General features: G+C 41.4%; 1 protein-coding gene across 2 annotated transcripts in view; it reads left to right on the forward strand.

Moving 5' to 3' along the window:
• Positions 1 to 3,340: 3,340 nt before the first annotated feature.
• The window catches only part of FAM168B (family with sequence similarity 168 member B), a 42,741-nt gene continuing 21,974 nt past the window's right edge, over positions 3,341 to 24,107 (forward strand). Inside the window, exons 1-3 of one of the 2 annotated variants that reach the window (XM_032412891.1) lie at positions 3,341 to 3,611; positions 11,903 to 11,983; positions 19,111 to 19,194. In XM_032412891.1, the coding sequence (XP_032268782.1) occupies positions 11,914 to 11,983; positions 19,111 to 19,194 (154 nt within the window). In that variant the 5' untranslated portion in view covers positions 3,341 to 3,611; positions 11,903 to 11,913. The remainder of the gene's footprint in view (positions 3,612 to 11,902; positions 11,984 to 19,110; positions 19,195 to 24,107) is intronic. The other variant, XM_032412900.1, reaches the window with a different exon arrangement.

Consider the following 24,107-nt stretch of genomic DNA (forward strand, 5'->3'; position numbering starts at 1 on the left):
AGGGGGAAAATGCTATATCAAAAAGTTTTAACTTGCATTTTTCTCAATGAGTAAGATTGAATTTTTTTATATGATTAAGAGCCATTTACTTTCTTATCTGTGAACTCTCCTCACTGTTTTTTATTGGCTTGTAGAACTTCTTACTAACTTCTGAAATTCCTTTATGCTAGGGAGATTAGCCCTTTGTCTATCACGTGTGTTGGAACTATTTATTCCTTGTTAATCATCTGTCTTTTGACTATGTTCATGGTGCTTTTTGCCAAACCAATGTTTTTCATAGTCATGGCTTCTGGATTTTGAGCAGGAGTTAGGCCTTTTTTAGGGCACCTGGGTGGCTCAGTTGGTTAAGTGTCTGCCTTCCACTCAAGTCATGATCCTGGCATCCTGGAATCTAGTCCAGCATTGGGCTCCTTCCTCAGCAGGGAGCCTGCTTCTCCCTCTGCCCCTCCCCCCGCTCGTGCTCACTCTCAAATAAATAAATAAATCCTAAAAAAAAAAGGAAAGACCCTCTTTACTCCAAGATTAAAAAGGATTTTCCCCATGTTTTCTTCTTGACCTTTTATGATTCCACTGTTATACATTCATATCCTTTTGATTTGGATTTCATTCTGGTATGGTGTAAGGTATGGACCAAATTATATATTTTTTCAGATGGCTATATTTTTGTCCCAATACCATTTATTGAATAATCCATCTTTATCCTTGGTGATTTCCCAGAATTATTTGGGTGTATTTCTGGATCTTCTGTTATACATCATTGGTCTGTCTATTCATGAGTCAGTGACACACTGCTTTATTTATTGAGGCTTTATTATTTTTTAAAAGATTTTATTTATTTATTAGAGAGAGAGATAGCGAGAGAGAGCAAGAGCAGGAGTCAAGGGTAGAGGGAGAGGGAGAAGCGGACTCCTCGCTGAGCGGGGAGGACTTAGGGCTCTGTCCCAGAACCCTGTGATCAGGACCTGAGCTGAATGAAGGCAGGTGCTTAACCAACTGAGCCACCCAGGCACCCCACTGAGGCTTTTAAGTATGTTTTCTTATCTAGTAGCCAGCCACCACCCTATTACTCTTTGTTTTCAAAGTTTTCCTGGCAGATTCTTTCTTTTGATTCTTTTTGATTTTTTCCCCATAAGTAAATTAGAATCACTTCATCTAGTTAAAAATAATTATTGTGTTTCATAGGAATTTTATTTAAATTTATAAATTAATTTAGGGAGCACCGACATCTTTCTGATGTTAAATCTACTCATCGAAGAATATGATGTTTTTCTCCATGTGTTTAAGTGTTCTTTTGTTTTTAAAGTTTTATTCACATAGATCTTGTGCAATTCTTATAAAAGTTTATTGATAGGTATTATATCATTATATTTATATAATCCTTGTATAATATTGAACTTTTGTATAATTTCATTTTATCTTCTAACTGGTAGTTAACTAGGTGCATGATAGCTATATATATTTTTTTCATTTTGATTATTGCTTGTTGGTGAATTCTCTTATTGTTTGTGTAGTTTTTCAGAGGATCCCACCTGTTTTTTGACCTGATGCATACATGAGAAATAAAATCCTGTTGTGTGAGGATACTGAGATTTGGGGTTTGTTGTTACTGGAGCATTTCCTAGCTATCCTGACAAATACAAGTGATAAAAAAAAACAAAACCACTCAACACACAAGTATATTAGGGTAAAATTCTGTGGGGGCAGTGAAATTGAAGCAGTCAAGGAGAAAAGGGAACAATTAAATTTTTTGTTATAGAACTTACCTATTTTTAAAATGGAAAAAGGTGGGAATTGAATTGCCATAGTGTTTATATTCTAGTGGATATTTTAAAGAGTAACATCGTTTTATTTAAAACTGTCAACATTCAGGGTTCCTGACTGGCTCAGTTAGTGGAGCATGCTACTCTTGATCTGGGGGTTGTAAATTCAGCCCCACATTGGGTGCAGAGATTACTAAAAAATAAAATCTTCAGAAGCACCTGGGTGGCTCAGTCCCTTAAGCGGCCAACTCTTGATTTGGGCTTAAGTCATGATCTGGGGTTTCTGGGATCCAGCCCAGTTCAGCAGGGAGTCTACTTGAAGAGGTCTCTTCCTCTCCCTGTGCCCCTCCCCGCCCAATAAATAAATCTTAAAAAAAAAGTCAACATTTACAGCTTGCCAGAAATCATGTCCTTTGCAACTACTTTAACCTACACTGAATTCTTACAGATGTGCCGGGTAAAGAGTCTTTAGAAACTGTACGTACTAAGTGTCCCTCCGTATCAGGTTATTCTCTGCTTGGTCAAGAAGGTAAACTGCCTGGGCTTTTTCTGCTGAGTACAGGCCCACAGGGTTGTCCTGCTTTCTCCAGGCCCTTCCAAAGAACCCATCCCAGCCTGCAACACAGGATTCCTCACCTTTCTTCAAAGCAGACTCACTGACTCTCAGCTCAGGCAGGGAACTTGTGGGTCCTATTAATGTCACACAAACTGCTATAGCTGTTTTGGGAAAACTAAATCCGAGAACTTTCCCTTTAAGAGCATGGACTCTGACGCCAGATGTTGGGGTTTGAATCCAGAGTGGGTTTCCTAATAGCGTGTTCTTGAAGGCTTATCAGCTTCTTTTTGTCTTAATTCCCTCATTTGCAAATTGATTTATTACGGGTATTAAATGACCTAATGAATGCAGAGTTTTGGAAACAGTGATTGGCAGAGTGAGAGGTGTCCGCGCTGGCAGCCTCTACTTGCTGCTCTGGCGTCGCTGAGGCGTGTAGTGTTGCGACCGCCCCTGCAATGTTCCAGGCCGGCCCCCGTGCCACTCGGTGGGATAGCACTTGGACTGCCCGCCACTACATTAGCCCTGGCTGGGGGTGCTGAGCCTTGTCCTCAGTTGTCACCATCGAGCAGCACAGCCAGGACCGGGTCACACACCACCACCGCACCCTTGCGTCTTCATTTACAGAGGCTCCTGCAGTACGGTGGCTGTTTTAACAATACGAAATCGAAGACATATTTCTCATAAGAAATTAGTAAAACTCTATAATTATGTTCCAATGTGTTCCTGCCACATTGCATTAGTAGAAGGGCAAAAATAGCGTGAGGAAAAACAGTCCATATGAATGCCTATTCCGAAAGGTGGACACAGACGTCTGCGTGGGCGCCGTTGGCCGCTCGGGTTACTCGCCCTCCAAGCCCCACGCGGGGGGCTCTAGGCTACACAGACCAGCCCTGGGTCGCACGCCGCGCGGCCCCCGACGGACTCTCCATCCGGGCGCCTGTTAGACGCCGGCGGGAGCGCGCACGCCACCACCCTAGTCTGGACGGAGTCCTCCAGTCACGTGCCCAGCGCGCCCTCGCTGCGGCGCGCTCCAGGCGGAAGTGAGGTCGGCGGCTCGGTGGCTGCGCAGCGTCGGTGGGTAGCGCGGGCTGCGGAGAGGCGGGCCGGGCGGAGCGGAGCGACTGGAAGCGCGGGCCGGGGAGGCGGCGGCGGCGGCGACGGGGGACCTCGAGGCTCAGCCCCCGCATCGGAGCAGCCCTCCGCGGCGCTCGCCCCTCGCCGAGCCCCACCGCCGAGCCCGCCCCGGGCCGGCGTGCGCTGGTCACCGAGGCCCAGCCCGCCGCCGCCGCGGCGCGGTGAGTGCGGGCGGGCGCCCCCGGGCGGGGGCGGATGGGGGGTAACGCGGCGTACTTTCGGGCCGGGGGCTGCCCGCGGGCCGGGGCGGCGGGCTCGGGCGGCGGCGCTACCCGGCCGGAAGTGCGGCGCTTTGTGCGGCCGGCCTGGGGCGGCGCCAAGGTCGGGCCCGCGGCTCGGGGTCGCTTGGCGCCGGGGCGGGGGGACGGCCTGTCGGCCGCCGCGGGCCGAACCCCGGCTGTGCTTTGTCCGGTGGGGCAGGCCGGGCAGCTGGGGGCCCGAGGGAGTCGGAGCTGGGCGCGGACCCGCGCTTGGGCAGGTGCGGTGTGGGCGGCCGGGGGGGTTGCTGCTACCCAGGTGGCCGGTGAGAGGTGGAGTCAGTGCACAAGAATGTTCTCTGGGCCTTACTAAGGTCCGACTTAGATCAGGTCAGGAATACGTATGAAAAAATGGGGAAGCGGCAGGGTGTTGTTTTCTGTAACTTAGATTTAGAATTCTTGTGGTTGTAATCATTTCGAATGTGTAAACTATTCACTTTGTCTACGCACAAAGTGAAAATTAATCCATTTGCCTGGCAGAAGCTTAGTGTTCGCCCTCCAGCTTGAAAGGCTTTTAATGATTTCTTCAGAAAGGACGTTTCGTGGCCCAGTCTGTGTTAACTTTGGGAAAAAGAGGTGTACCTTTGCAACCTGTCCACAAACAGGGTATTTTTCTTTCATAATATATGTAAGTGTGCGTCTAATGGATTGTATGAATTAATGTTTTATTCAAGTCATACATAAAAATATTTTGGAGTGTTTTTGGCATGCAGGAAAAATTTTTAAATGAAAAATGTTGTCTTGTTCCCACCCCTTAAATTCTCAAGTCATCTTTGTGTAATTTGAGATTTTCTCAAATACTACATGAAAAAGTTTAGATTAAAAGTTTTTGCTGTGGACAATAATAGGGACACATTTTGCAACTTTGGTTAAGTAAAGTAGTGGACTATTTTTGCTTTGACAGCCAATTGGATAACTTAAGGCTCTTTTTCCTAATGCCGAAGCTAGTGTGTGCACATTGTGAAGATTTTTTTGTTTTTCTTCAGCTTTATAAAGCTGGCTTGTTTTGGTCGGGGTGTTTGCATGTTATGTTTAGTTGTGTTTGTGAGTAGATGGAACCTGAGGCTTGGTAGAGGTCTCCGAAGGCCTTGAGTTGGAGACAGCTGGCTTTCTGTGCGTTCTGCTGGGTGTTCTTGTGCGGCAGTCTCTAGAAATGCTGAGCAGGTAGCAGCATCCCCTCTTCCTGGTTCCTGCCCTTGGAAATAGTGGAAAGATTGGGTTGCGTGTGTGAGGCAAGTGCCTGCATCTCAGGAGGAAGCACCATTTGCTGCTACTGCCCCCTGCCCTTTTATCAGGCCCTGATATATTTGTTAGGATATTTAATTATTCTGCTCTACTTCGGCTTTTTGACTCATTTTCATTTTAAGATTAGAATTGTAATGCCAAAATCATTTGAATTTTTGAACATCAGGAAAATTAGTATAATGCCATAGAGGTAGAGGATTAGAATTGAAAAAAGAAGTGCATTTTAAAATATTTTAACTTCTTATAGGTTCTGTAGTTTAAAAAAAAAATTTTTTTTAAGTAGGCTCCACGGCCAGTCTGGAGCCCAACATGGGGCTTGAACCTACGACCCTGAGATCAAGACCTGAGCTGAAATCAAGAATCGAGGCTTAACATACTGAGCCACCCAGGCACCCCTATAGGTACAGGTTCTGTAGTTTAAAGGGAAATTTTTGTCTACCAAACTTCTCACTTAAACAGCTTCTTTTCCAAGATAATTGAAACACTTTTAAAACAGTGGTACACCAGTGTAGTAGAGTAATAGTTACTTTTCTCATGTCTGTGTTCCACTTCATATCTTTGTCTTCGAAGTCTCTCCAGTCCTGTGAGAAATACATGAATTTCTCCCAATAGATTGCAAACCGCAGTAGTGAAGGTAGAGTTTGAAGGAGTTGAGAAGAACTTTGTTCTCTTATATGCTCTTCTTGATAGTATCAGATGTTGCTAAGAATTCCCAGTGTTGGTTGTGCTAAAGAGTATTATATCTTGTATATTGATGTCTCTGAGAGAAATAAAATTTAAGCCTCTTGAAATTAGTTTTGTTGATGTGAAATACTAATATAAAAGGCCTTCAGAATTTTATAATTACCGTTGAATGTGGGAACTTTCTTTAGATCATCGTATCTTTTGAAACTAGAGAAAATAATACAGTGTTGGGTCTTAAATGTATTTTATCTCTGATTATTACTGGATTTTCAAATGCAGAAATTTTTGCTGTCATCTTTTTTAAAGGTAAATCTGAGATTTGTCTTTTCTGGTACAGGTGTCAAACCGCCCATAGGTATTCTGACAGTTGAGTCATTCCAAATGGGGAGGAAAAAAGTGATACCGTCTGGGTCCAGTGTTGGAATTGGGGTCCTTGGTCCACAGTAAATCAGACTGGGAAATTGGTGGTTTCTGGGTGGCCAGTGGCACTAGGATCCGAGGCAGAATGATGATGTGTTTTTTCCTTATTTTTTTGTTACGCAAACTTAAAAAGTATGAAAATACAGTATACAGCCATAACCCAATATCTCAGCATAACAATTATTAGCATTTTACTGTAATTTTCTTTTTTTGTAAGAATACTTAGAGACCATGTCATTTTTTAAATCTTGTATGCTTTAGCATGTACTTTTTTTTTTTTTTTAAGATTTTATTTATTTATTTGACAGAGAGAGAGACAGCGAGAGAGGGAACACAGGCAGGGGGAGTGGGAGAGGGAGAAGCAGCCTTCCCGCTGAGCAGGGAGCCCGACGCGGAATCATGACCTGAGCCGAAGGCAGACGCTTAACCGACTGAGCCACCCAGGCGCCCCTTTAGCATGTGCTTCTGAAAAATGGTGTCTTTACATAACCAAAATGCTGTCACCACACCTAGCAAAATTAATGCCATTTGATATTTAGCCCATATTCACTTGTGTCCCCAAATCCTTAAAATATCTTTCTACAGTTTTTTCAATCTAAACCAAAATCCAAACAAAACTACCTAATTTTTTTTTTTTTTTTTAAAGATTTTATTTATTTATTTGACAGAGAGAGACACAGCGAGAGAGGGAACACAAGCAGGGGGAGTGGGAGAGGGAGAAGCAGGCCTCCCCACTGAGCAGGGAGCCCGATGCGGGGCTTGATCCCAGGACCCCAGGATCATGATCCGAGCCGAAGGCAGACTCTCAACAACTGAGCCACCCAGGCACCCCTACCTAATGGTTTTTATGTCTAAATCTATTTTATTTTATTTATTTTTATTTTATTTTATTTTATTTATTTATTTGACAGAAACACAGCAAGAGAGGGAACACAAGCAGGGGGAGTGGGAGAGGGAGAAGCAGGCTTCCCACCAAGCAGGGAGCCCGATGTGGGACTTGATCCCAGGACCCTGGGAACATGACCTGAGCCGAAGGCAGACGCTTAACGACTGAGCCACCCAGGTGCCCCGTCTAAATCTATTTTAATCTAGAACTGCCCTCCCCGCCTCCCCGCCCCCCTATCCCCACCAGTTTTCAGACCATTGACTTACTAAAGAAACTGGGTTATTTGTCTAAGATGCCCCATCTTTTGGGTTTGTCTGATTGCTTCATGGTGTTGTTCATTCTATTCCTCCAACTTCTTTTTCTGTAAACTAGAAGTTAGATGTATAGGATTCATTAGATTCAGATTGTAATGTTTTTGTAGTAGTACACCTTAGGTCATGCAGAGGAATTCTATCATATGAGCATGCACATAATGTTAAATAGTTTGATTTCTGGTAATGTTAATTAAGATTGGCCAGTGGGTTCAGCTTTCATAGTCACTAATCAATAAACAGATGTGTTTCAACTATTCTGAGTTATATTTTAAATAAATATCTGAACTTCATTTTTTTTTTTTTTTTTAAGGAAGCTCTACACCCAGTATGGGGCTTGAACTCAACTACCCTGAGATAAAGAGTTACATGCTCTGACTAAGCCAGTCAGGCGCCCCTCAACTTCATATTTATTGCTGTGAAAAGTTACATTTTCTATCACATAATTCTTCAAAAACATTCAGAAGATATATATTAACTACCTGTGTGCCTAGCACTGGTGAGATACAGGAAGACAGAGCTGAACAAAGTATTTTCCCTGTCCTTGAAGCTCAGAATCTTGGGGGGAATCTCATTATTTGAACAAGTAACCAAAGAAGCTTTTTTTTTTTTTTTTGACATTAGTTCACAGACTTTGCCTTTATATTAGGCCCTTTTATTGGATAGGAGAGGGAACCACAACATTTTCTTTCATCAGTCTTGTTATATTTCTTCCTAATATTTTTTAAATTCATTAAGATTTTTCAGTCTCTTTAGGAAACATTATCCTCTGGGGAGGTAAAAATGCTTTTAGGAAATACAACTTCTGGGTAGTTTGGAACTTACGGTATTGAGAATTTAAATACAATTCTATACACTTTTTAGTGACAAGCATATAGTAGAATTGTATTATTGGTTTACACTGAGATCCTTAGGTGAGCCTTGTGTTCAGTGCTTCATTTGAGTTGTTTACAGTTTTTGGCTGTTACGAGTAATAAACATTTGTGTACAGATTTTTGTGTGGATGTATGTTTTCATTTCTCTTAGGTATTTACCAAGGAGTAGAATTACCAGGTTATCTGGTAACTCTTGTGTTAATCTGCTATGCTATTCATGAGCTTCAGTGCCTACCAGATGACATCTGCTCAGCCCCACATTTAAGGGTCTCCACATGATGGTTCTAAGAAACTAAGCTGTGTTTCCATAATTATCTTTGTTGTTTCCCTACAAGCCCAATTGCCCAATATTCCGAAAGTGCATTTTACATTTTCTCACTTCAGTGGCTTTTTACTTGTTCAGAGCTTATTGGAAATACTACCTCTGTAATCAAGTTTTTCCTGACCATTCCTCCCCTCATCTGTTGAATTTTTGCTCTTTCCACTCAACCCTCAGAACACTTTATTCCTTAATGGTACTTAATGTGTCTATTAATACTCTTTGCCCTGTATCACCATTAGTCATGTCTTTGTCTTATAGGCCTGAGTTCTCCAATACAATAGCCATCACCTACGTGTGACTGTTTAAGTTAAACTAAAATGCAGTTCCTTAGTTGTGCTAGCCACACTTCACGTGTTCACTAGCCAGCCATTAGTGGCTACTTTACATGGACAGTTACCATACATTTTCATCTTCACAGAAGGTTCTGTTGGACAGCACTTTCCTAGATTGTAAACTCAGAAGCTTGTAACTTGCTCTTTTTGTTTTCTCTGTGGCCTTTGCATAGTGTTTTCCTTATCTTGAATTCAATTGAGAAAATAAAATTAGGTTCTGGCATGGAATAGAGAAACAGTTTTGGGAATTATGTACTTTCTCAGCAGATCATAATTAAAGCACAGAGATAGATGGAATTTATGAGCGCTACCACAATTCTTCTGTTGGAGATCCACCAAGAATGGGTTAAAAGTTCAGGATAATAGGGGTTGGCAATTGCTAGTTTTTATTCTTTTTTTTTTTTTTTTTAAGTAGGCTCCATGCTGGGCGTGGAGCCTAATGCAGTGCTTGAACTCCCCACCCTGAGATCAAGAGTCATACGCTTAACCAGATGAGCCACCCAGGTGCCCCCAGCTTGTTTACTTTCTTTTTTTTTTTTTTTAAGATTTTATTTATTTGAGAAAGAGAGAGCATGAGCAGGGAGGAGAGGGAGAAGCAGGCTCCCCGCTGAGCAGGGAGCCCGATGTGGGGCTCTATCCCAGGACCCCACTGGGATCATGACCGGAGCCCAAGGTAGATGCTTAATGGACTGAGCCACCCAGGCGCCCCCCCCAGTTTGTTTATTCTTAAACTGTGTGGTAAGATACGTAATCGATTCTCCTGCTTACTTTTTGTGTCTTCCTATCCTTGTTTTCTCTCATCTGTCTCATAGACTTGTGCTGTCCATGTGGTAGTTCCTAAGCACATAGGACTATTTAAATTTAAGTTGAGGCTCAGTTGGAGGAGCGTGACTCTTGATTTAAGGGTCATGAGTTCAAGCCCCTTGTTGGGTGTAGAGATTAATTAATTCATTAAAAAAATTTAAGTTGAGGTCAGATAAAATTTAAAAATCAGATCTTGCACTAGCCACAGTTTTGAGTGCTTAATACTTTTTTTTTTAAGATTTTGTTTATTTATTTGACAGAGAGAGACACAGCGAGAGAGGGAACACAAGCAGGGGGAGTGGGAGAGGGAGAAGCAGGCTTCCTGTGGAGCAAGGAGCCCGATGTGGGGCTTGATCCCAGGACCCTGGGATCATGACCTGAGCCGAAGGCAGACGCTTAACGACTGAGCCACCCAGGCGCCTGGGTGCTCAGTACTTTAAGCTAATGGCTGCCATATTGGAAGGCACAGATAGAGAGCATCTTCATTGTTGCAGAGGGTACTGCACTGATCTAGACTAATTTTTTAGCTGTAATTGTGGATGGCATAGTAGGTTTGGCTTAGAAGTTTTTTTAAAAAAAAAGACAATTATTTAGGTAAGAACGTCCCAATCACTGATGTTCCCAGTTTATTCCTGATTTAGACTAGAACTTGTTACAAAGGCTAGGGATGTGACCGGGTATGTTTTTGTGTGTACTGAACTGCTTGATTGTGAATATTTTAAATGAGTCAGGTAAGCTGAGACTTGGAAGTGGTTAATTTTTGCAATATGTTTTTGTAATGGAATTTGATACCTTACAGTTTTTGAAGGTGCATGTGTTTTTAGAAAGTCAGCCAGTCAGGCGCCTGGTGGCTCAGTCAGTTGGGCGTCTGCCTTTGGCTCAGGTCATGATCCCAGGGTCCTGGGATTGAGTCCTGCTTCGGGCTCCCTGCTCTGCTAGGAGCCTGCTTCTCTGTCTGCCTGTCTCTCATGAATAAATAAAATCTTTTTTTTTTTTTTTAAAGAAAGTCAGCAGGTACTTGGACCTGTTTTGTGCCAGACACTGTTATTGGCACTGGAGATACTGCACTAAATAGGACCAAGTCCCTGTTCCCTGTCTGCCCCAGGCTACTTTCTAGTTGGGGATGTGGTAGGGGAGGCAGACACTAAGTATATATGTGTACATTTTATTTATTTTTAATTTTTAATTTTATTTATTTTTAAGTAGGTTCCACACTGTGCACGAAGCCCAACGTGGAGCTCGAACTCATGACTGTGAGATCAAGACCTGAGCCATCCAGCCACCCCTCTTTATTTTTATTTTTAAGTAGACTTTTTTAGAGCAGTTTTAGGTTCACAGCAAAATTGAGCAGAAGGTACAGAGTTCCCATATTACCTGTTGCCTGCTATCCCCCTCCCCTGTACCATTTTTATTTTTAAATTTAAGATCCCCTTAATCCTTACTACCACATAAATCAGTGAGTGACTTACTAGGTGAGGAATACAGAGTAGTCTTAATTAAACTCACACTTTCAGAATACTTTGGGTGATAGAATTCAGAGGAGCTTGCTGGAGATACTGATGAAAATTATATTTTTCTTTTGGGGAAGAGGTAAAATCATGGTTGTGGTTGTGCAAGCTCTTGAACTTTTCAGGAAAAAAAAGATTATGAAAAAACATTGGATGGGTTAATAGAGTTGCTGGGCTACAGCTGATTTGTCTTTTAAAGAAAATATATACATATTTAACAAAAGTTATTTAAGAAATAGAGAAAAGTGTAAAAACAACACTAAACCTACTCCATCTAGAGATCATCTCTGTTCGTATTTTTATATTCTCCCAGACCTTTTCTGTTTGTGCTGGAAGTGCACATGCCTGTACTACATGTAGGTGCAGATTTGGGATCATACTGCACAATGCAGCATTGTTCTTTTCCTTTCATCACATAACTTTATATCAGTCATGTTTTTAAACACTTTAAAAAGTAGCTGTATAGTATTTCATATTCTCGATAGACCTGGTTTCCTTAACTATTTTTGTTACAAGGACATTTAGATTATAAGAACACTTTTTCACTGTTTTAAGCAGGAATGTAGAGAACACTTTCCGTTAGCTTCTGATGGACTGAAGAAGTTGTAAAGGAAAGATTACAGTGTTTAGGTGGGCTTTCATCAGGACTTCCGGCCTTCCTTTTCTGTGTTGGTTGGCAGCAGCATGAAATGCCTTGTTTTTAGTAAACTAGAGAAGGGACTCTTGCTGCCTGTTCTTTTGCGAGTGATATTGGAAAAAAACCGGAGAATTAAAGTGCTTGGCTAAACCACTTTTTTTTCCTTTTTAGTTCTTGAAATCATGAATCCTGTTTATAGCCCTGGTTCTTCTGGGGTTCCCTATGCAAATGCCAAAGGAATTGGTTACCCAGGTAAGCAAGTAAAACTTTGTTTCATTATTGAACTTTGAACACTTGGTAAATTTCCTTGTTGCTCAGAATGCTTTCAATTGACAAACCTAGCTCAAAGTGATTTACACAAAGAAAACGTTTTGGGTATGGAACTGAAAAATCAAGAGCTAGGACTGGCTTTGGTCAAAGCTTGATTTGGTGGCTCCAACAGTTGGACTAGGATTTAGTTTCTACCTCCTGGGCTCAGCTTCACTTCCTCAGGATTGGCTCAGTGTTGGTCACAGGTTACACTTCTCCCCGTTGTGATCTCTTTGTGGTGTTCAGCAAACCCCCCCCCCCCAAGCAGTACCCTGACTAGGAGCCTCTTTATCTCTGCTCTACAGGAAACCCCCCTGGGGGGCTTCTTGTTCTCTAATCAGACCAGTCCTGGGGTGTGTTCTGATTGCACTCAGCTACCATCCCAGGGCCAGGGAGGGAATTCTACTAATTAATTTATGCCTGAGCCACTTTCCCTCCTTACTGGAGTCAGCTAGTCGAACATGGGCTGTGAGGGAGGCAATAAAGCAAAATTTGGGGGAATAGCTGGTTGGTTGAAAATAGCAGATGGACATCCTAATTGGTGACATCCAATAAGGAGTAATTATTTGTAATGTTACAATTTTATTGTCGGTTTTGATAATATGGTGGAACAGACCATCTTAAAATCTTGTTGCTAAAAAAAGTCTCTAGAAAATTGAACAAAACATTTTGAAAAATGTATAACTGAACTTGAAGGGGTAGTAAGCAAAATATCTGTGCTAAATATGAAAGTGACCTAAAAACCAGTGCGTTTGGCCATTGAACTGATGATGATGTGCCTGTCTTGGGGGCATTTGCTTTTTGTGGGTTTTAATAACCCACATGGGGAGAGAAAGTGAGGCCTTAGGCCCTTGTGAGTCTGGGGCTTGGAGGTGGGACCCCTCATCAATCTGGTTCCTCTAGAGGGTGATACTCCCAGGGAAAAGGTAGATTAAAAAAATCCTTTCACTGGTTCCACCAGGGAATTTTGTCTCTGCTTGGGCTCTAGGAAGGGGAAATCTTTCTTAAGACTTTGTAACCAGTCAGGGATGTTGGAGGCTCTACTTTGTATTACTTGTACTTACTTGGGGGGTGGGGGGGCTCATAATTGAGAAACTAACATAAAAAGTAGTCTGCAGCCTGCATTACCCCCAGCACTTGACAGCAGCAAAAGCAGAACTGCTGTGGAGGCACATGTCCTCATTCCAGGTTGTGTGGGTTTTCCCACAAAATTCTGCCTGTTAACAATGCAAAATTATTATGAAACGTGACTTCTTCATCACCTAAGAGTTACCAGTCATGATAGATTGCACGAATAGAACATCAAATAGATACCGCATCACACAAGTTTAGAATAATTAAAGATCTAAAAGAAAGAGTCAGAATATAAGAGGGGAACAAGATACTGGGGTGGGGGGAGAACCAACTGGAACTTAAATGAAAAAGCAGTGGCATTTGAACAAAATTCAGGTTAAATTGCAGGTAAAACACTGCTAAATGGGAAAACCAGGATGCAGAATAAAGAAAGGGGGGGCAATAGGAGACCAGTTAAGAAATCGAGATGTCAGAATCAGATTTGGGGAGAATTAAGAGCTCCAGAAGGACTGAATAGAGAGACAAGAAGAGGAGTGACAGAATTTTCCAGAATTGATAAAAGGTAATTTAGTAATAAGACCTGTTGTCTTTAAATTATCAAGACTAGTTTAAACAGAATGCCAAGTAGCTTCCTGAGAATCCTGAGTGGATCTAGAGCAAGGGATATAGGCAAAACGCGATCGCATTAGTTTTACCTGGTAGACTTTTTAATGAAACAATGCTTGTCATATTCCAGTTCTATGCAAGGTGTCTAAATTTTGTTCTAGTTCTTTGGTTGGTCAAAAGCAGGGTTTGACAAAGTTTATGTAAAGGTCCAGGTGTAGTACATATTTCAGGCTTTGTGGGCCATAGCGTCTCTGTTCTAACTCCTCAGCTCTGCCTTTCCAGAGCTAAAGCAGCTGTAGACAATACTGAGTGTGTGTGCTTCAGTAACACTGAAAACAGCCTCAGTAGGTTGATTTTTTTTTTCCCCCCAGCAATAGGAGTGACTTTTCAAATACTTTTTTTCTGCTCCCTTCTTCTCTCTTGGGACACCATTTATAAGTATATTAGACCATTTTACTCTGTCTCACATCTGTTGCATCCTTTTTCATATTTTACAGTTTCTTCTGTGAGTTTTAATGTGGATATTTTGTACCTATCTGCTTCCATTTCATTAACCCTGCTAATTTTTCTCTAATTTACTATAAAACCCATTTATTGAATCTTTTAATGTACTTCATTTTCTTTTTTTCTCGAACAACATACTACTCACAGTTATTCTAAAGACTTTGTTGGTTGACTGCAACCTGTGAGTCACCTGTGGGTTTGTTTCTATGGTCAGTTTGTCTTTTTCTTTTGTTATTCAACTATGCAGTTTTGTCTCTTGGCATGCCTAATGTTTTTTCATTGAATGTAATACACAGTATATTAAAAATTGTAGGTGGTCCAGTTGCTGTCTTCCCTGTGAGGCAGATAGCGTGCTGATTAGCTTTTTTTTTTTAAGATTTTATTTATTTGACAGAGAGAGACACAGTGAGAGAGGGAACACAAGCAGGGGGAGAGGGAGAGGGAGAAGCAAGCTTCCTGTGGAGCAGGGAGCCCAGTGCGGGGCTCGATCCCAGGACCTGGGACCATGACCTGGGCCGAAGGCAGACGCTTAACAACTGAGCCACCCAGGCGCCCCTGATTAGCTTTTTTTTTAAACAGCTTTATTGAGGTATGATTGGCAAGTACAAATTATATGTATTTAGGTTGTACAAGTTTTTTTTCTTTTAAGGTTTATGTGATGATTTAATATATGTATACACTGTGAAATGATTTCACATTTGGGGATTAGAATTTCAACACATAAATTTTGGAGGAGACACAAATATTCAGTTCATATCGTGCCCACACTCCAATTTGTCCATATACTCTAATTTCTTTCGTTAACACAAAAGGTAATGGACACTGAGATGAAATTAGGGAAGAAGGCATTTTGGGGAAACATTTATGAAAGATCTAACGAAGAGGATGCAGAATCAGGTAGGGGGAGCCTCAGGACTGTGCTACACTTTGCTGAATTCTTAACCAGCTCATGGGGGAGCTGTGAGGGAAGGATTGGAGGTTAGAGGAGGCCCTCATTAGGCAGAAGTGGCCTTTGGAGGCGCTGCTGCCAGAGGCTCTCCGCCCACGTACTATTCGTGGCTGAACAGGGGCTTCTTTCCTGGAATAGAGATTCAGGTGGTGATGTTCGCTTTGCTTTGTCAACTCAGTATATTCTAGAATCATTCCATGTCAGTTTACAAAGGTTTGCCTTGTTCTTTTTTACATTTTGCACAGTACTGCTGTGTAACCTGCATCTTGTGGGGTTTCCATAGTTTATTCAACCAATTTTTGGATAGATGTGTTGTTTGAAATATTTCAGTATTCCAGTAATATTGCAGCTTATGTTGATTGTGGAAATTATCTTCAGAGTGGGTTCTTTGAGATGGGATTGCTGGGTGAGAGTGTAAATGCATACGTTATTTTTAAGATGCTTCTGATTTCCCCTCCATAGGATTTTTACTGTTTTGTATTCCTACCAGAAGTGTGTGAGGCAATGGTTTCCCCATAGTCTTGCCAACAAAGTGTGTTTTCAGCTTTTGGAGTTTTGTCAGTCTGATGTTAGAAATGGGATCAGTGTAGTAGTTGGCAGTTCTGTCCATGTCCTTCTACTGATTTTTTTTTTTCTATTGGTGGTTTTTTTTTTTTTTTTTTTTTGATGGTTTTTTTTTTTTTTAGTTTTAAGAGTTATTTATATTATTAAGTTTTTGTATTTTTGTATGTATTAAGTTTTTGTCTGTATAATTTGCAAGTATTTTTTCTTTTTTTTTCTAACTTAGCTTATGGTATCTTCTGTTTTGAAGTTTTTATTTTCATGAAGTGATTAATCTCATAAAAGTGGTTAGGATTTGGGATCACGTACAGTCTCTTATAAGAGGGGCTTTGGGCAGTGTAGTTTCTAGCTTTCCAGAGTTTCTGTCCTAGAAGAGAGCTAGACCAGATGTTGAAGGAAACAGTCCACAGTACTTGCTGTGAGGGGCATTTTTAGGAAGACAGTGCTGTGGCCAGAAAGATTGACAGGGATAGGAAGGAATAGTGCTTCTCAACCTTCTTGATTGGAGCCCTGCAGGTTAGAATTTTTTAGAAAAATGAAGAAACAGAAGATGCTACAACCAGTTAAAACAGTGTTTGTGGGGGTCCAGGGAGATAGTCCTTTCAAGGGTTTCCATGTGGGGGTTTTATATGGCCAGGGTGGAAGGTCAACTGTGCTGGGCTTCTGGGTCAGGGTGGTAGTGTATGTGTGGGATTTGGTGGTGTGTGAGTGGTGTGTGAGGGTGGTGTACTTCTGTGCGTGGGCATAGAAGCAGAGGATGTCCTGTTGCTGGTGGTTAATTAATGCTGTTTTAAATACTTGTTATGTGGCTTTTCTTTTTCATTTAAGAGCATGTTAACTCAACTGTTAGAAGGTTAGGATAGGAAGGGCCAAGCAAACATAATAGTAGTGTTTCAGGAGCTCTTAGACACAAGACAAGTACAGAAGCAGACAATGCCCCGGAGGATTTATTGGTAGAATTTATGGAGAGATGAGGACGTTTGGATTTTGAGGGAATTGTTGCAGAAGCCTAGGTCAGTAGTATTTTAAACTTTTTTTTTTAAGATTTTATTTATTTATTTGATAGACACAGCAAGAGGGGGAACACAAGCAGGGGGAGTGGGAGAGGGAGAAGCAGGCTTCCCGCTGAGCAGGGAGCCCGATGTGGGGCTCGATCCCAGGACCCTGGGACCATGACCTGAGCCGAAGGCAGATGCTTAACATCTGAGCCACCCAGACACCCCTTAAACTTTGTTTTTAACAATGAAACCTTAGAAAGGATTTGTAAGTGGTTCCTTAGTACTGAGTTAGAGCATCTCCCAGGGTGAATTTCGGGCAGGCTCCAGAGCCTGCTTGGCCTCCTGCTGCTCACAGTTGAGGCCTCTAAGGAAATGCTCAGGGTTCATAGAACGCAGATTGAAAACCACCTTCTTGGTCTTTTAAAAATAGCCATTTTAGGTCTCTTTCAAGTGGAATCTGTCCTTGATGTTCACAATGAGGGAATCTGGTCAGCATTTGATCCCCTCACAGTTCTCTAAGTAATTGGACAAAAAGGAAAATAATAATATAGGAAGGAAACTCAAAATAGCTTCTGCTGAGGTAGGGGAGGTTCAGTTTTGAGAAAGAAGAAAGCGACTCCGAAGCAGAGGATTTGTATATGAGGTGAAAACTGGGCACTTGCAAGTAGGGATTCCTTGGGAGCAGTGGGACTGAACACTTCTGTCCCTGCCCTTGGAGGAGCCCATGGAACCTACAGGACAGCTGGAGCAGGAGGTGCAGCAGAGCAAGGTCATCCAAGCTGTGCTGGAGACTGCAGAGATTCCTGTAAGGCACCTTATCCAAAACCTTTACAAATGACATCCAGACCCACAAAGATGACCTTTAGAATTCTACTCTGAACTCTACTCCGTTTTCTCCTTCATGTTATCCTACTACCCTTATGTTTTTTTCACTTCGGTTACTCTCAACCACCACAGTACCTGAAATATCCCTAGTGTCCTCAACAGTGTCTTTTGAAGTCTGCCTTTCCATTTCAACTTTGTTTATAGGTGAGGGGAAAGAGGGAAAGAGAAGTTAACAGGTTTTCACAACTAGTTTGTGACAGTAGTAAAGACTAGGGAATGTGGGTCATCTTTGTTGGCTCTGTGCCCTGAATATAAGGAAGTAGATTCTAATGCTCTAGCTGTCACATGAATGGAGCATTTTGAACTGTGAACCAGACAGGTCAGGGGAAGGCCTGGGCATGGGCCTTACAGGGGTCCCTAGGCTCCAAGGAGGCCAGGAGCAGGTAACTGAGGCCCCTTTGCTGGTGGATGGCTGGTAGCCAGGATTTTGACTGTAACACTGTCTTAGTTGATGTTTTTGTTGTATTCACATGAATTAGTAGTGGTTATGGTTTAGTGTTATTAAGGATTCCTCATTTATATTAATAAAGATTAGGTTGCTTGCAAGAGGGTTGTGAGATTGGATTTTTCCCATTTCCGTGTGTCAGTGGTGCCAGTTAATGGCCCCTTCACCACACAATTTCTTAGCATTCTTATTACTGTTGCTAAGTAATAAATTATGTGATGAAAATCTACAATAAAACTGCCAGAGGTATTAGGAGTTTCCTGACTTCAGCTTAGGTTTGTTTTTTTGTTTTATTTTTTGGCATTCTCAGTTTTCTGGCGTATTTTTTCAACTGTAGGAAGTTGTAAGCATTTACTTACAGGTTTAAAAGACTTGATTATGTTCATGATCCATTCCAAATTTTTTTAAAATTTAAATTCAAGTTATCATACGGTATATTATTAGTCTCAGGATAGAGTTTAGTGATTCATTGGTTGCATATAACACCCAGTGCTCATTACATCAAGTGCCCTCCTTAATGCCCATCACCCCCCCACCTACTTGCCCCCCAGCAACCCTCAGTTTGTTCCTTGTAGTTAAGAGTCTCTTACGGTTTGTCTCTCTCTCTCTGTTTTTATCTTATTTTATTTTCCCTTTCTTTCCCCTTACATTCATCTGTTTCTTAAATTCCATATGTGAATGAAATCATATGGTATTTGTCTTTCTCTGGTTGACTTACTTCGCTTAGCATAATACCCGATGTTCCATGCACATTGTTGGAAATGGTAAGATTTCATTCTTTCTTATGGCTGAGTAATATTCCATTGTATATATATACCACATCTTCTTTATCTATTCATCTGTAAATGGATATCTGTGGCCCATCCCAATTCTGAGGAAAGGAGACAACTAGTGACAAACTGCTTATCATATGTAATACTGTTGGGCTCCTTAAGTCAGTCTGTGGAGTTTGATGAAGAAGGTAAGAATGACTGGGTCTGTGGGAGCCATGGTTGTAACATTATGTTACTCCTTCAGGTGGTGATATCCCATTGTTCTTTTTCTCCAGCTGGTTTCCCCATGGGCTATGCAGCTGCAGCTCCTGCCTACTCCCCCAACATGTACCCTGGAGCGAATCCTACCTTCCAAACAGGTATGCAGCGTATATGTGCTGGCTGGCAGAAGTGCTTTGTCCGCATGGCTGGGGGAGAATGTAAGTGGGTAGGTTTTGAGAAGTGTGGTTATAGAATTAGGATTTGGGTTTAAATTGATCTCTTGGTTCATAAGTTCAGCCTTGTTGATGAGTGTGATAAAAACTTTATTCTTACTGCATGTAAAACTTCAGACGCTGCATTTCTGATGTTCTTCCACAACATAGATCTTTATTCTAATCATACGTTGTTACAGGTGACTAGTGCCAGGACACGTATTTATGAAATAATGTTGATTACTAGAAATTAAAGATCATTTTGCCTAGTTAATAGGTGGAATTTCCATGTTGCTAACGTTTTTGGAGATGACTGATTTCTCTCCAGTGTTTTAGCACTCTGGTTATAGTTCTGTTATTTTTTCTTTCAAGTGTAGGTGATAATGTTACATTAGTTTCAGGTGTACAGCATAGTGATTCTACAAATGTACTTTATGCTATTCGTACCACAAGTGTAGCTACCATCTGTCACCAGACAACCCTATTACAATACCACTGACTATATTCCCTATGCTGTCCCTTTTATGGTTTTAAAACAAAGTCTTATTTCATATGCATGAGAATAGTTTTAGATTTTAGAAATCAGTGATACAGTTGAAAGTTAACTTGGTTTGGGTCTGAACTTTGTAAAGAGAGTGGGACTTTCCTCTGTGAGCTTGTACTTCGGTGTGGGCTTATTCCAGGCTTTACTCACTGACACTGGACTTTGTGATTCTCCTGCAGCAGTGGTGGCCCACACTGACCTCAAGTCTTGGCCTCATGGATCTGCTGGGGTGCTTCACTTTTTTCACCTTGAAACCCCTAGCCTCACACAGTTAACTTTGACAGAAAAGGAGATAGGAGTAGTGTCCTTTCCCTGAATTCTCCGTATTTTGCTAATCATAAAATTCTTCCTTCTGTGACCCTTCTCTTTCTCCTTTTCTATTCCTACTCTGACTGCATTTGTTCAGCTTGTAGCTCACACCCAAAGACCTTGGCTTCCTCATCCTGCTCCCAAGCCTTTTCACCTCTGGTTCATGTTCCCTCCCTGCTTACACCAGAGTAGTGTTCTCAGATGAAGGTTTCCTGTGACTGTAAAGGCGAGACTCTCAACTTTAAATCTCTAGTTCTTTGCCACATTGGCCGGTTCTTTCCAAAATATTTTTGTTTTGTGTTTTTGCCAGCTTTTACTTTCTTTCTTTCTCTCCCACCTGGCCTAGAGTACCTGCTACAAATGCCTATCTTTTGGGATCAGTTATGGAAATCTCTTCCCTGGGATCAGCAATATTACGTTATTACTTACTGGATTTTTTTTTTTTATTTAATTTAATTTTATTATGTCTAGTGTTTGATGTAGTGTTCCATGATTCATTGTTTTCGTATAACACCTAGTGCTCCATGCAATATGTGCCCTCCTTAATACCCATCACTGGGCTAACCCATCCCCCACCCCGTCCCCTGTGAAACCCTCAGTTTGTTTCTCGGAGTCCATAGTCTCTCATGGTTCGTCCCCCCTCCGATTTCCCCACCTTCATTTTTCCCTTCCTTCTCCTAATGTCCTCATGCTATGCCTTATATTCCACAAATAAGTAAAGCTATATGTAATTGACTTTTTTTGCTTGACTTATTTCACTTAGCATAATCTCCAGTCTCATCCATTTGATATAAAAGTTGGGTATTCATCCTTTCTGATGGCTGAGTAATATTCCATTGTATATATGGACCATGTCTTTATCCATTTGTCTGTTGAAGGGCATCTCGGCTCTTTCCACAGTTTGGCTATTGTGGACATTGCTGCTAACATTGGGGTGCATATGGCCCTTCTTTTCACTACACCTTACTGGATTCTTCAACAGCTAAATGGCACCACCCATCTCTTTTTGTAAAACTTCTCAGGTTGTTTAACTTTTTAAAAGTAGTTCTCTTGAGGTGTAGATGACATACAGTAAATTGTACATATTTAAAGTGTATAGTTAGATAATTTTTGATATAATGTGTATAAACCTCACATATGTATCACCCTCACAGTTGGGAGTAAACAGCTCTCATCACTAAAAGTTTTCTCCTGCCCCTTTGTAATCTCCACCAGGATATCCAGGAAATCACTGATCTGTTTTCTCTCACTGTAGATTGCCTTATTTTCTAAAATTTTGTATAAATGAATCCTATGGAATGTACTCTTCTTTTTCAGACTGCTTTCATTCAGCGTAATTAACATCCATGTCATAGTGTTTATCAGTAATTGTTTCCTTTTTATTGTGGGGTTCCATTGTTTGGAAATACCACAATTTGCTTACCCATTTGCCAGTTGATGAACGAATGGATTATTTGCAGTTTGGGGCTGTTAAAGATGAAACTGCTGTGAATAGCTCTGTACAAGTCTGTGTGGATATATGCTTCATTTCTCTTGAGTAAATACGAAGGAGGGGAGTGGCTGGTTCTCAAAGCAAGTGTATATTTAACTTTGTAAAAAATTGCCAAACTGTCTTCCAAAGTGGTTGTACCATTTTATGTTCCCATCCACAGTGTATGAGAGTTCCAGTTCCTTTACCTCCATGTCAACACTTGGTATAGTCATTCTGTTTAATTTTAGCCATTCTAGGGGGTGTGTAGTAATGTCTCATTTCAGTTTTAATTTGAACTTAACCTAATGACTAATAATGTTGAGCATCTTTTCATGTGCTTATTTGCCATTTGTAACGTCTTTGGTTAAGTGTGTACATCTTTATTGTATGTCAGTTTTTGAGTTTGTTTTCTTATTGTTCAGTTTGAGACTTGTTTTACAGATGATTTGCAGCTATTTTCTCCCAGTCTGTGGCTTTTTTCATTTTCTTAACAGTGTCTTTAAAAGAGCAAGAGTTTTTTTTTTTGTGGTTTTTTTTTTTTTAAGATTTTATTTATTTGACAGAAACAGCGAGAGAGGGAACACAAGCAGGGGGAGTGGGAGAGGGAGAAGCAGGCTTCCCGCGGAGCAGGCAGCCCGATGTGGGGCTCAGTCCCAGGACCCTGGGATCATGACCTGAGCCGAAGGCAGACGCTTAACGACTGAGCCACCCAGGTGCCCCGAAGAGCAAGAGTTTTTATTTTTTTATTTATTCTATTTTTTTTTTTTTTTTAAGATTCTTTGTAAGTAATCTCTACACCCAGCGTAGGGCTTGAACTTCCAACTCCAAGATCAAGAGTCGTTTGCTCCACCAACTGAGCCAGCCAAGCGCCCTAAGAGCAAGAGTTTTGAAATTTAATGATTTTCAGATTGTTTTGTTCATTTATGGGTCATGTGTTTGGTGTTATTTCTAAGAAATATTTGCCTAACGTAAATCACAAAGATGTTCTCCTGTTTTCTTCTAGTTTATAGTTTTGGCTTTTACATTTAAGTCTGTTGCCCATTTTGGTTTAGTTTTTGTATATGATGGGAGGAATAAATTGAAGTTCATTTTTCTGCTTAAGAATTAGTTGTTAGCAGATCACCATAAAATGGCACATTGTAGAATTTTCCATGGTAGCTCACCTATATTCATTTTCTTCTTGGAGTACAACAGGTTAATGTAAAATTGTACTAAAAGCGGGGTGCCTGGCTGGCGCTGTCAGTTAAGTGTCCAACTCTTGGTTTTGGTTCAGGTTGTGATCTCAGGGTTGTGGGATCAAGCCCTGCATCAGGCTCTGCGCTCAACACAGGGTCTGCTTGGGATTCTCTTCTGTCCTGCTTCCCTGTCCCCCACGCATGCTCACGTGTTCTCTCTCTCTCTCAAGTAAATAAATCTTAAAAAAAAAAAAATGTACGAGAAGCTTCCAATTCTTTTATATTCTTTTACAAAAAGAGCCTCAGGCTTGTTTGAGGCTGGCAAAGCTGTTATCCTTGCCCAGAGTGTACAATGCTCCCCCAAGAGGAAGCTTGGTGTTTTTAGGTCTGGTTAGCTTCCTCCTTTGGGGTGCCTCAGGCCAACCTGTAGAACCGGTGTCATCCATCTTCTCTTTGGGAGATGAGTCATTTCTTGCTACTTTTCTAAGACTGCTCTCAAGTTGCCGTTGTAACCAAGAAGCTGGGCCAGGCAGGTGTTGAGTAATGGGATTATTGGGGATGGTGGCTGCCAAGAGGGCCTGCTTTGTACAAAGGGGCATCCACTGATAGATGGCAGAGAGTTGTCAACTGCCTGACTGCTGGCCCAGTATTGTCAGACCCTCTGATTTTTAGGGAAAGCTGGTAATAAAGATGTATGTGAAATTTGTAAACGACAGAAGAAGCTGAGAATAAAAAATAAGCTGGGAAGAGGCTGGGGATAAAGATGTATATGAAATTTGCAAATGAGAAAATAAAAGCACTTTGAAGGTTCCACCAACGTCCCCCAGTGATTTTAGCCACCTGATTTGAGTCTGGGCCACAGCTGTGCTCCCATCTTTTTCTGGGATCTGCTCAGTGTTTCATATTGTGAATTTTAAAATTTTCCTTTTCAGTGGGCCTTTTTATCTTACCTGATGAGCAAGCCAGAGTTGTCACTATAAAAAGGTTAAGCAAAAAGAAGTTTGTCTCCATTTCTGCTGCTTTCTCAATCTGCCTTCTGGTTCCCTCAGCACCAGATTTGTGGACAAAGCTGATGTGTAGTACAGGTGGTGTGTTCGTGGAGATTGGCTTTTAAAGCACTTTGGCAATCCTAATACTGCTTATTTCTTAGCTCTTCTAAGTGTGACACAGTGAGGGTTTAGAGAACCTTGTGATGAGATATCATGTCTTTTGCTGAAAGATTCCATTACTCTGATGGAGGTGTCATTTATTTCATCCTCATGAACAAGTGTAGTAGGCTGAGTACCTGTGCAACATGAGTGGGCTGTCTTTTTTTGGAATCAGCAATATATTGGAAAGAGTTTGGGGTGTGGAGTTTGCT

This window comes from Phoca vitulina, unplaced genomic scaffold, assembly GCF_004348235.1.
Source record: "Phoca vitulina isolate PV1807 unplaced genomic scaffold, GSC_HSeal_1.0 scaffold1, whole genome shotgun sequence".
Lineage (NCBI taxonomy): Eukaryota > Metazoa > Chordata > Mammalia > Carnivora > Phocidae > Phoca > Phoca vitulina.